At 45.2% G+C, this 12,940-nt stretch overlaps 1 protein-coding gene across 1 annotated transcript; it reads right to left on the minus strand.

The window, feature by feature from the left end:
- Positions 1-2,646: 2,646 nt before the first annotated feature.
- Positions 2,647-12,888, minus strand: LOC119376415 (ribosomal L1 domain-containing protein 1). Its single transcript, XM_037646245.2, has 8 exons — positions 12,815-12,888; positions 12,511-12,674; positions 12,251-12,401; positions 10,650-10,798; positions 6,971-7,072; positions 6,693-6,859; positions 4,362-4,581; positions 2,647-2,838 (listed from the first exon to the last, which is right to left on the minus strand). Exons 1-8 carry the CDS (start codon positions 12,839-12,841, stop codon positions 2,664-2,666), a joined length of 1,155 nt encoding a protein of 384 aa, XP_037502173.1. The 5' UTR covers positions 12,842-12,888; the 3' UTR covers positions 2,647-2,663.
- Between the last annotated feature and the right edge of the window lie 52 nt (positions 12,889-12,940).

Raw genomic sequence — 12,940 nt, forward strand, 5'->3', positions numbered from 1 at the left:
ATGCCTCTGTGTCAACTTACTTTTTTCTTTGCACGCATGCTTCTGCGAGGAGTCTTGAAAACTCCTGTTCTAACCAGCGCACGTCGGGAGAATTCGTTGAACCAAAGCCTCCCCCGAAAAACTGGTGGTCATTTGACAGTAAATGTGAAAGACATGTTAGAAATACAGTAAATGCCAACATTCACTTCTGGTGCAGCTATTGCACAAGTAAATATGGTACCCTTCACATAGTAGACTTCAGGCAAACTTGCACACTTTTTTTGATTTCGTTTCTCCCAATGCTAACCCATCAAAATGTTGATGGCAGTGTCACAATCTCTCGGCACTTCCTAGCACCCTGTTGACTGCCTCCAAAACTTGCTTTAAAAATTATCTTAGTTTTAATTTGTTGGGTGCAGGTTTCAAAGTGCGGCTTAACATTTTGTTGTAAATTTGTCACTTGACAGCATGCAGTGGGAGAGTGCAAAGAAGTGTCCGAGCAAAATCTTTCCTACTTGGTACTGAGGCAGCATTTCACATTCCATTTTGTTTGATGTAATTGCTACATGCAAATATATTACTTGTGAAACTGTGTAAATGCAACTACATTATTTTTGAAAATGCACAGTCCTGGTGAAACTCCAGTGTCTGCGACGAATTTCTTGAAAGAGAAATTATAGTACAATGAATCCTCCCTCGAAATCTGCAACTTGATCATTCCGTTGTACTTGCCTGTCCCGTACGAAGTGATCCAACAGTGTCATCTGTAACAATGTTGAACAGAACGTACAGTTCTTCCAAACAAGGATACGGTAGTGCCATCCGGATCATTTGCAGCATAATGCCATGTGTGCAGTTTTCAGAGTGCGGCTCTCGGGCGCCTATTTTTGTGTTGAGCATCGGTGCGCCCCGCCTGTCATAACCAAGAGAACAAACATAGCGAAAAATGAAAGCGAACGCGAGGAGGATGGTGAAAGCGTGAGGAGGAAAGCGGAGTGCCGCATGAGACTATGAGAGAGTGCCAGAGCAGTGTGTTATCTGAGAGGTCAGTCTGCAATGGTTGCTTTGAATCGTGCCCATTTGCTGGCGTGTGCTGTCCAGATTTGCAAGGGAGTTGCGCTCCCACAAGGGACAGATTGTGCCACAATGCTGCACGAGACAGATTGTCTGCACTAGCTGATGTACAAAATGAAAACACATGTACAGAATAATACAGCAAATTTCGCGTTAGGGAGTATCGTAGTTGTAGGTGAATCTTTTATGACAGCAGTAGTAGTAGTACAGCACAATTTGCCGAAAACATACTTCGTGTACTGACACAGCTTCTTGAGTAAGTCTGTCTGCTGATGTAGTTGCCATTTTCGCAGGGTACATGTATGCAATGAGATTGATCTAATCAAATCTTTGCTTTATTTTACGAAATAACTGGTGGTAAAAAAGGAATAGTGATGACCTGACATTCTGGATTAGCTTGTACAGTAACAGTACGGTGTGCTGGCGATTCTTTTGGCACTCAAAAGAAACTTGTACATGTAGCGCAGTTGTGAAAGTTCTGTGTGAAGGTGTGCAAAAGTACCCACCTTTTGCACTGTGCACACAGTTCTGCATTTAACGCTTCTATAATACTAGCAAACACACACAGACTGCACAGAATGACACGGTCTATGTGTGTTCGCTCACATTATGGAAGCATTCAATCAGTACCAACTAGCCCAGCTAAATGCATTAACAAGCTCTGCATTTATTAGTGTAAAATTTGCAGCAGTGCCAAACACAATAAAGGTACGTATATTTCAGTTTTTCATGCCAGTTTGAAATATGCATAATTTGTTCTTGTAGGTTAATTAATTCAGAAGGTGGACAAAGCTGCCACTCAGTTTCTGGAGGCAGTTGGGGTAAGAAAAAAGCTCGGTAGAAAGCAAATATTTCGATATACTAGAATACGTAATGAGTGCACTGCTGCTAAGTTTTCCAATCAAGTCATAATTGGTCATTAAAGTTAATCAGTTACTAAGTGTTCACATGATAGCTACTGTAAATAAAATAAGCAACAGTATCAAATTTTGGAAATATATATGCAGAAAATCAAAATTGTAGCTCTAGCTCTTCTAGATCATACTATGGCGTTTGCTGAAATGTGAACAAGGCTCCTTCCTGTGTGGGAGCTGAAACACCTTTTAAAATTTTGAATCTTTTACCTTGGTCAGAGTTTTCTTATATTTAGCTACGTTGGTCTCCAACCAGATGTAAATAATCATTCTGGCAAACCAAAGTGACCAAAAAAACATTCAAATTCAAGTCGTACACGTCGCATAAAACTACATTGCAAGTCAAATACTGATATCATAAGAATTAAATTAGGCTTTACATGTGAAAGAACAGCCGCAGACTTCAATAATGCAACAAAAAAACTTTTTTCTTTCACAATTTTTTGGGTCTCTACCACCCATTCTTAACCTCCGATGGTCAAATGATGACACCACAGCGCTGTTGTGGACCTACCTAAAAATGGCCTCGTGACGTGATTTAAATGCCATGCTAAGATGTGCCAATGTATTTTGTTAGATATGTTATGAAGATGGCATGCTTAAATTTGTACAAGAACTACACATCACTATGGATGCAGCATTGGAACATACAAGCTGAAGACACGACTGTAACTACATAATATCTTTATTGCTCAATCACTTCTGCTTGGCAACCTTCTTTTTCGGTTTCGTGACTCGTTTCTTGGTCTTTGTGGTCTTCTTCTTTTGGGGCGCTGGAAGTTTGGAAGCCCTGAGCCGGTTCTTGCGCGACTTCTTGTTCCGCAAGGTGCTCTGGATGAGCAGTTTGCGGCACCTGGCCTTTTTGTCGAACCTGCAGAAGAGGAGTCGATTTCACAGGAAGTCGCGGAGAACAAAGCAACTCCTCCCAGCACAATATTGTACATAGAACGAACTCTTAGATGTGACTTGACTTTTTCGTTTCTGCTTCGTACTTCCACCAAAATGCACCTATTCTTTATCTCGATTTAACAAAATAGTAGTTTTTACGATGCTGTTTTGATTGTATGAAAGTTTCAGCAAGAAAAACAAAGCTAATTTGGTTGAACTGTACCAACATTAAACATGAAGATTGTTAAAAAAGTAAAACACTAATCTCTATGGCACTTTGCATGTACAGACAGATTGTTCTGACATTTGAAAAGTCCATTTTGTTCATTGATACATGAGGATAGTCATTCTTTCTGTTGCAATCCAGGTGTTAGAACTTATGTGCAACGTGTGTAATTGTTGATACTGCTTAGTGTTGCTTCTAAAATTGCACTTGATACCTTCACGAATGCATGTGCGCTAAATGTAGGGGAACAAGAAGGCCATAGGCATTTGCAACGTCGTTTTCACTACTGAAAGAGAAACTTCCACGCAATGAAGTTCGCAATAGTGTAAAAGATAGGTTCACTGCAAGTATGACTTGTTACATTGAGGTTTATCTGTATGCAAGTACTACTGTATGATTTTCATTTGTCTCTATGAAACCTTGATGAAAAAAAGAAATACCTATTAATTTAAATCACTGAGCTTAGTGGCAGCGCAGAACTAGAAATATGAGGCAGGCGCAAGTTGATGCTTTGGCATAACGAATTGCGCTAGTTGGCACAGTTTGCCAACACAAAGAAAGCAGTGCTAAAAGCGCACTGTCGACGAACGGAGAGAAACGTAGTACCATGTTTGTCTCCTCTCGTCATCGTTCCATTCTTTAGAATTGCCTTCTTCAAGTTGCAGTTTGAAGACTACAGCTATAATGAATACTGATATAATGAACTAAATATGAACTTTGGTTGGTCTCGCTTCATTTCAGTGGCATTTATTCCTTTTATAAAGAAACCGAAAACGCAACAGCTGCCGCGATATTGGCCACAACGAAGAAATGTTTGGTTAGTGCCACAATCAAAACTGAAAAGTAGCGTAAAAAGCAAAATAAATATTAAAAGAGAATTCACAACCACATTTTTAAATATGTGGCTGTGACATAAAAGATTTGTTCAAAAATGTGGCTAAGAAACCTGCGGAACTTTTGGACATGCAGAACTTTTGGACATCCAGCAGGCAAAAAAACGCGCATTTGACTGGTTGCGCCACCGAAATCGTATTAGATTGAAATGCCGCAAGGAGATGGGTAAGAATTACTTCGTTCATAGTGGGTTTGAAGCCTAGAATAATGCATTTTTGTATCTAAGATTTGTGCTGGAGCCACAATGTCAATTTTTATCTCTGCTAGTACAATGAATATAGGATATAACAAACTAATTTATGGTCCTGATGCCGCTTCGACAAGGTTCGAATGTAATTTTTCCGAGTACATTGCAATACTGGCACACACAGTTCCACAGCACTCACTTGCGCGTGGTCTCCTCGGCACTCTTTTCTTGGATCTCGAGCAAGCGCCTGAGCCTCCTGTCACCGAGCGTCTCGTCCGTGAGATCCTTGGCCCCCTTGTGAAGTGTTACCTGGCCCGAACGCTTGACCGTGACGCGGGCTCCCGGGATGGTCGTCAGGTCTCCCTCGACGTCGTCATCCGGCTCTCGTGGCTTGGGCAGGCGAATTTCATTGCGCGAACCTGTGCGGCGGCAATAACAGGTGGCACACACCACAAGCAGGAAGTGATAAGGGGAGTGTTGTTGTACGCTGTCGCGAAAACACCCTCAAACGCTGCGCTGTCACACCAGACGCAAGCGAGTACAGATGGGCCAATTAATTCTACACTCTTACAAAAAACACGTAGTACAATGTTAGTAACTGCAGTATTTACTACCCCATGTCAACATTACTACATGTCGCTAGTGTTTTACTACAGTAGAAATAGATGAGAGGCAGTAAACGTGGCCATTAGTACGCAGTGTGCCAGTGTTAATAAAAGGTACCACCTGCATTGGCCACAGTATGTTCGGCTGTAATTGCAATATTCTTATGGAGAATTACGAGAGTTATGGTTCACCGCCCACTCCTTTGAGGTGCGATCGATTGCACTGCGTGCAACAGGCTTTGCTTCCGTACGTGTTTATTACAAAAGCAAAAAAATGACAGCAGTTAGCACGCCCATGCGAGCCAACTCTACTGGTGTCACAAAGTGCAATCGCGATGTAGCCCGATCCGGATCAAACCTCTCAACTGCGAATGGCTCTCATCCGCAACTTGTGCAAAAGAACCAATCGCCAATGAGCAATTCAATCACAATCTGGCTCGTTAGCGATGAAGGTGCACTGTGTGACACCGGCATCGAAATCAATTTTATTGCGATAGCAATTATATGACAGTCTCGGCTGGATTTTGCCGTCGCCGTCGCCGCCGGCATGCACCGTATATGTATAAGTATGATATATATATAAAGGCCCCAAAGAAAATAACTCAGAAAAATGCTTCCGAAGCGCGGAATCGAACAGGTACCTCTTGCTCCGCAGCGAGCGGCGCTATCCACTACGCCACGAAACGCAGATCCTCCACGTAGCTAACGGCGAGCGTTAATACACACCATTTAGCGCTGGACGGACTGAGACAGAAGGCGATATAAGCGTTTCTTCATTACCAGCGCGGTTGCGCTAGTAGCCCGACGGCGCATTAAAAGTCGTCGGAGAGCTCGCTCGCTTCTCTATATTGCGCATGGGAGAAGCTTGCCCTTCCGCTGTCTGCTCGCGCGGTTTTCTCGTGGCGCAGGGTAGAGGAATGTTTCACGCTTTACCGTGATGTCCGCGCTCATGTTACGGCGCGTACTAATGTCACTCGAGCTCAGGGACGCCGCAAACGAACAAACAGAAGATGAGCGCGAACAATCAAGTGTAACAGCTCAACACTTGAAGCACGATAGTTTCCTTCGCTGCTTCGGCCGCCTTTGCAACAGAAGCGCTGTTCAACTGAGAGTATCCATTGGCGAGCCTCACTTCGTATAGCATAGTTCCTTGCTATCGCATTCATTGCTTCGCCCTTGCGGCGAAACTGTGACTTTTTTATTTTCCATCTTACAAGACAGATGGAGGGGTTGTAGATAAAAGCTGCCCATGGGCAGCTTGACTGGTCTACAAACCTAATGTTCAGCAGGGACGTAGTAGCAGAGTTTAAACTGAAAACAGATGGGGAGCCGAAGCCAGAATCATTTTAAACGGACACTAAAGCAAAACAATGAGTCAGTTTAGATTGATAAATTGTACTTTGACAATTCTAACATCGTTAAATTTAACCATCATACGTTTATTAATAGAGGAGAAGATCAATGTCAAAGTTTTGCTTTTAAATTTCGTGCCAAAATCTCCGCACGTGACATCACAGACTTGAAAGCGCATTTTCCTTATTTTGGTGACACTGGCTCAATAAAATTTCCTGAAAATTGGTATGTTAAGTCTACGGTTCTCTCAGAGGACAAAGTAGTTCAGTTTTACTGATTAAGAACATTGTAGGACCAAGCAGATGCCGTCAAAATCTATGATGTCACAACGTTTGGTGCGGGAATTTCAAGGTGGTGTCGCCACCCGCATTTCCTTTTAGCGCATTTTCTCGCTCACCAAGCGCCTTCTCGCGGTAAGAGTCGTGCTTTCGGCACTTTGAAAGAGTAATTTACTAATACAAGAAAAATCGTTTTTCAGTTTAGTATCTCTTTAAAAAAATTTGTGGTGCGGGTTATACGTGCCAAATTATGCTAACTGTGGTTGACTGCACGAGACGGCCTCGGTGACATACCGAATGACATGTAGAGGGGTACACTAGGCGACTTCTGGGTCTTGATGTGCAGTGAGAGCACGTTGGGCCAGCCTCCAGGCAGGCGGCAGGCCAGCGCCTCGCAGGCGGCCATCACATTCTCGGCCGCGTCGGCGTCACTCATTGCCAGGTTGCACACCTTCACCGTGCTGCGCAGGTTTTCGGCAGCAAACAGTTAGACGAAAGCGGCACAACACAATGCCATCAGCGCAATGTGTGGAAGAAGTTCGTTACGTTGAAAAATTGCAGTGAACACCCACCTCGCTGTTCCCTCTCCCCTAAGTGGAAGCTCTGTGGAGGACAACACCGCCTCGATGTCGCGCCGGAGGTGCTTTGAGGACAGGTCGATGCGCCTTGGTAGCCTGAAAACAGGAGCAACACTCATTTCGTGCAGTAATGTAGTGTTTTGGGCTTGTTGGTACGACATTGTGAGGCTTATAGAACATGGAGAGACAAGGATGAAGAAGGCGGTCACACACACAAGTGTTATGTGTGTGTCATGTCCTTCTTCGTCCTCGTCTTTCCATGCGCTCACGAACTCATTTCGTGGTTGCATTTGAGAATCTTACTGACATCTACTCGCTCTCGTAGCTTTGTGGCACTGCTAACCTCGAGGACGCTGGTCTGATTCCCTGCCACGGAAGATGCACTTATATGGTGTCCAAATGCAAGAGAACCTATGTACTTAGATGTATGTGCACGTGCAGATTTATGTTAAAAAAATGCCACATGATCAAGAGTCAAGACAAGTCCCTCGCTATGGCGTGCCTCATAGTATCGTGATTTCGGCATGTGAAACTCTAGAATTACAAATTTCTTTTAATCAACATGAACCTAGACCATCCTTTACTTATGTATATTGTGCATCCAGCATATATATTTATTTCCTTTAGAGCACGTAACGGGTCCTAGGTAGGACATTGCATGTGGGAGGAGCTACACTTGTGAAAAGCATATATATATCAGGGTGAGACGGCTGAAATCGATTTGGGAGCAGTTTTGGGAGCAGCAAAATTTCAATTTGGAGCAGGAGAACCTTGTTTGGGAGCAGTTAGTGATTTATTATGTCGTTTTGGAGCTTGAAAAAACAAATTTGTAGCAACTTGGAGGAAGAAACGCACATTTTAATCGGCTTAGAATACACATAACGTTCAAAAGGCCTTTGGAGAAAGCTTTTTTTTAACAGATTATTGCCAGGTATGAACTACACTACTTTTTACAAACTACGCAATTTATATAACCCGGGTAACAACATATGAAATAGATGAAAAAGTTTTTAACTAGGTTCACTTTACATTTGAAAATAAAAAAAGAAAAAACATCACATTTTTTCAAATAATAAAAAAACGATTGCACAAGAATTGTAGTCACATAGCAGTAGGTCTTTGAATGGTCAATGAACGATTCTTACTGCACGCGATTGCGGCGATGCCTTCACGTGTAACTCAGGAAAGAACAAAAGCGGTATGGCGGCCACCGATGAAGGCATGGGGGGGGGAGGTCACATAGTCAACTGCCGATTTTTCGGACGCCCGATTTTCCGGACATGCTCGAAAATTCGGACACTATCGCGGCACCGTCACCAGCCCCATAGACGTCAATGTATAAGAACGTCCGAAATTTCGGACGCTGAAACTCTTCGGTGTCCGATTTTTCGGACTTTCTGCCCGAATTGTGGGTCCGAAAGGCATTATTGGAGCCTTCACCTCTGCCGCGTCAATCATCTTTAGGTTTGAACCAGCGCGTACGCGAGTCGATCTGTGTGCGACAGTAGCAGAGTCCGAAAGTCAGCTTGCCGCATGCCGAAGCGTTATGGGGTGAAGCAGACCAGAAATTCAAAGGGGCCGCTATCGCGGCGCCGTGCGGCGATGTTACGGATAAGCAGCGGAAATGCACGGAGGCGTGATGGCGGCAGCTGGCAACGCGCCGGTACGACTTAATCGCTGACAACCCTTACGATAAGCATCTTCAGTTAACTGCTCGGTAGCACGTGGCCTAGCGCAGCTGCATGCGTACTGCACGCATTTAATAGGCGAGAGCCCAAATGCGCCGCGCCGCCATTCCTGCTGCCTCTTTGTGCGAGACCGCTAGTGCGCCGCATAGACGCGTTGCCTTCGCGGACGAAACCAGCTCGCCATTGCCGCGCCCGTGTGCGGTCAAGAACTAAGTGCGCATCACGAACCCTTTCATGATAAATGCGTGCGTACGATACAGCAACAGTAAAGTGACGGCGTCAGTTTAGTTGGCGATGTACTGCACACAACTAGAAACGATCGGCTTGATACGGCAGCAAATGCTGCGTATCAGCGGCGATTCGGCGATGTGTGCGCATATGCGCACACGCATCGGGGAATGCCGGACGAGTCGTCCGCTCTTCCGTCACAGTCTTTGTGTTCCGCGTCATCGTTTAGAAACGCTTCATGCGAGATAGCCGTAATCTGTGGTGCGATCTTGTACGCATTCCAAATAAACACGGAGGCGTGGCGTTACATCCAGCTGCACGCGAATGGCCCATGTGAGCCGCGACAGACATCACGGCCCTGCATTGACCAATCGCGTGCGGTCACTTGCGATCACGTGCGGCTGGATGTAATGCCACGCCTCGTGTTTATTTTGGAACGCGTACAAGATCGCACCACTATTCCGCGCTTTGCTGTTATCAGCGGCGCTCATCACGAGATGTAAAAGTGGCGGTTGGCACGTACGTAGTTAAGCGGGGTTCGCGGCAGGTACCGAATGTATTTGCGAGAGCCTGGGCGCGCACTAAAATGCCTGATAATTGTACTGGGAGGCATTAAAGCTGTTTCGGACGTGGCTGTGGCGATTTGACCGCTTAAGCGGAATAAAAAGCATGAATTTGTTTTTTTTCGGACTGCCCGATTTTTCGGACGATTTCGCGGTCCCTAGGGAGTCCGAAAAATCGGCAGTTGACTGTATTTACAACCACTCAGAGGCGATTACCCACAGCACTATGGAAGCCTCCATTACAAAGGCGCGTAGAAGGACGCTTGGGCGCGTTAACATGCTCTGCGAACGTATCCCTGGCACTGCTTCTAAAGTTACGTTTCCCATGCTGAAACTGATGCAGGCTTGAAATTCTTGCTTGCGGGGTCGTTTCGGCGCAGTTGGGCGCAATTTTTGCAATTTTATGCTTTCGGAGCAGCTTGGCGCAGGAAAACGGAATCGTATCAAAATGCGCAATATGCGCAGCTGTCTCACCCCTGTATATTGTACAAGGAGAGCATCAGAAGTGCCAGTAATGTATAAATATGATGAGAACATACAGGAACAGTCAATAACATATATTCTTTGGACAAAATGGGGATAAAACACAAGAAAGTTTATGGAACTTCCAAAATAGTATTAAAGAGGGGAATACATGCGAGTAGAGCGAGGAGGCTCTTACGAAAAATTATATGCACAGTTCTCACAGATTGAAAAGTAGCAATTTAGGGCTAGGTAATGCACGTACCTTCCTTGACACTGTCTTCAGTTCATGTCCCATCGGCTTAATATTGGCTTGTACACTTATATCAGAGCCAAAATCACCTTTAGTGGCCAGATTCGTAGATCATGACGCGGTTATCTCAGGCAATTACGCATACCAGTGGTTATACTTGAAGTTTTGACGTCGTGTCTCAGCCTCTGGGCACTGTACACAGTACATATAACAGAATCACTTGAGACGGGTGCCTGAGAAAATGCCAGCAATTTGGGAACGGTTTATCAAAAATAATTCATGAGGTAAAGGATTACAAAATCTGTAACATATCAGGTACAGTTAAGAGTGCAACATGTCATTAACTTCAGTTCCTATTGTACAGCCCTTTCCCTGTTCAAAATACTCAGCTCAGTGAGCAGCCTAGCGCACAGTGTGTCTGCAGACAAGCAAGATGCGTGAAGAAACAGTCCAGCAGCGAAGCAAAAAGCCGAACATACTTGTTTTTGGCAAAGAACGTCTTTCCAAGCAGGCGATGCAACAGGGGCAGGATCTTGCTGTCACCGAGGAAGACATCGTAGCCTGCGCAGAGGTTGCGCTTGCTCTCATACGGAGTGTACTCTGTCCTCAGCTGCCGCAGTGGTATGATCTGAAAGGAAAATGAAATCGTATGATCACTGCTTTGTGCAGGGGCAGTGCAGCTGGAGAAGTCTTCTGGGTCGTGACATCATCGAAGTACAGTAGACTCTCGGTAGACAAAAAACTCTTAAAGGGCCAGTAAACAGGCTCCGACTTTTCTTCTTACATCTCCCAACCAAGCTTGCCCATTCATGCAGAAAGCCGTGGCGATAGCATTTTATCGATATCACAGCGCGGAGCGCCGCGCAGACGCTCCATTTCGAAAAACAATTCCCGTGCCCCTCTCCACAGCCTGTCCAATCCTCCTTGTATGTGCAGCTACGTAAAGTTGCCCATGAGCAACTTTACGTAGCCACCGACTTCGTCTATTGGTCCTCTGCACTACAAAACGGTGCCATGGCCCTGTGGTTATGCGGTTTTGGCCGCGCATTTACCGCACTTTGTCACCGCGCCACTAGGAGGACCCTAGAACTGCACTGACACGAGCGACTCGTGGAGGAAGCCTTGCTCGATTGTTGGCTGCGTATTGCTGACGTAATCGCTGACGTCTTGTTACGTTACCAAAGTGGGCGTAATCACGATGACAGGCTACCCCCTCTTCGCTGCTGATAAGGGTGGTAAGGCTGAGTGAGAAACCGAAATTAGCCGAAGTTTTACAGCACTTATTCGCAAAATTCTTGCGGCAACATGTTCACATTGTACAAGTGCTCAGTTATCGCTTCACACACATTTTGGACCGTGGGGCTGTTTACTGGCCCTTTAAATGGAACTGCTGCTTAAATGGAACAACTGCCTCTGATATTATAGGTCTTGTACTTGAGCTCTGCACCCTTGTTCATGTCTCAGTTAATAGAACTGTTAAATGGAACACAATTTCCTGGTCCTTTCAGGTTCCGTTTAACGACAGTCTACCGTATTCTGGCAGGATAACGCTTGTTTACTGAGACATACTGAGCCATGCTGTGGGCTGCTTTACACTGCAGCTCTGAAGAAATAAAAAATCGATCAACGAACGAGTTAATCAATCAATAAACCATTTTCCTCGCACGTGAACATGATACATATTGCCAATGGCAACATCAGCTGCATAATTTCAGACATACACAACGGTCATATACTAAGCACTGCTGTGAGAGTAGAATTCACTGGAAATCTGCAATCGGCTCACCACTGCCACTTAAAAGTTTTTTCGTTGTGTGGTGCTCTTCTTGCAAATATTACACTGAACATAATTGACCAAAGCCGTGACTGGAAAGCACGTGACCTCTCCCAACCGGCACTGGCGCCGGCGCCAACAAATGCCGCAGCAACCACCAGCAGTCGCGGCGTAAGAGAGGGGTATCCCCACAGCAGAGGTTGCAGCCACCCTCCGTAATGACAACCAAGCCAAAAGATACGCTTTCGTGCTTTCATCTCATCAAAATATGCTTATGGATTTTCTGCAACGTTTTTTGGTGCTTACTTCAATGTTCCTAGTGACGCCAGCATCGGCCAGGAGTTCCTTGTAGTGATCGACCGTGAGCTCGCTGTCGGCTCGCCTGTCCTTTTTGTCGAGGTCACCGGTGAAGAGGCAGATTTCAGACTTGTCAGTCGTCAGGCTGTGTGGCAGATTTCTGAAAAAAAAAAAAGTTCAGTACAGTTCCCGCAGGATGTCAACCCAATCGAAGTAGACACCGTTTTCACACTGTCGCAGATCCTTCGAAAGCCTGCAGGGGGACTCACATTTTGATCCACTCCGTACTTTTGTTGTAGGGAATCTTCTTCAGGGTGAACTGGAGGTAGACGTCATGCTCCAGAGTTGTGTCCTCGTCCAGAATGTTTTTAACAGACTTTTTGGTCAGATGCTTGCGCTCCACGGTCCGGAGTGCCTTTATGGACTCCACAACCTAAAAAAAAAGAAACGCGATTATCAGCGCACGATCGCTTTGACAGTAGGTACGGTGACGCTTCTGAGTCTGAGTAGAAAAGAGTTATGTAACGGTCAGAAGCAAAACGACTTCTTAATTTTGTTGCAAACACTACGTACCCGCTTGACATCCACGTGCGCTGCCATTGTGGATCTAGAAAGGGCTTTGGATCGCTTCAGATGCGGCTTGTTTAACGAAATCGAAACGAGTCGCAATAAACACTACTCTAATGGACCACCGATTGA

Source organism: Rhipicephalus sanguineus, unplaced genomic scaffold (genome assembly GCF_013339695.2).
Source record: "Rhipicephalus sanguineus isolate Rsan-2018 unplaced genomic scaffold, BIME_Rsan_1.4 Seq1190, whole genome shotgun sequence".
NCBI lineage: Eukaryota > Metazoa > Arthropoda > Arachnida > Ixodida > Ixodidae > Rhipicephalus > Rhipicephalus sanguineus.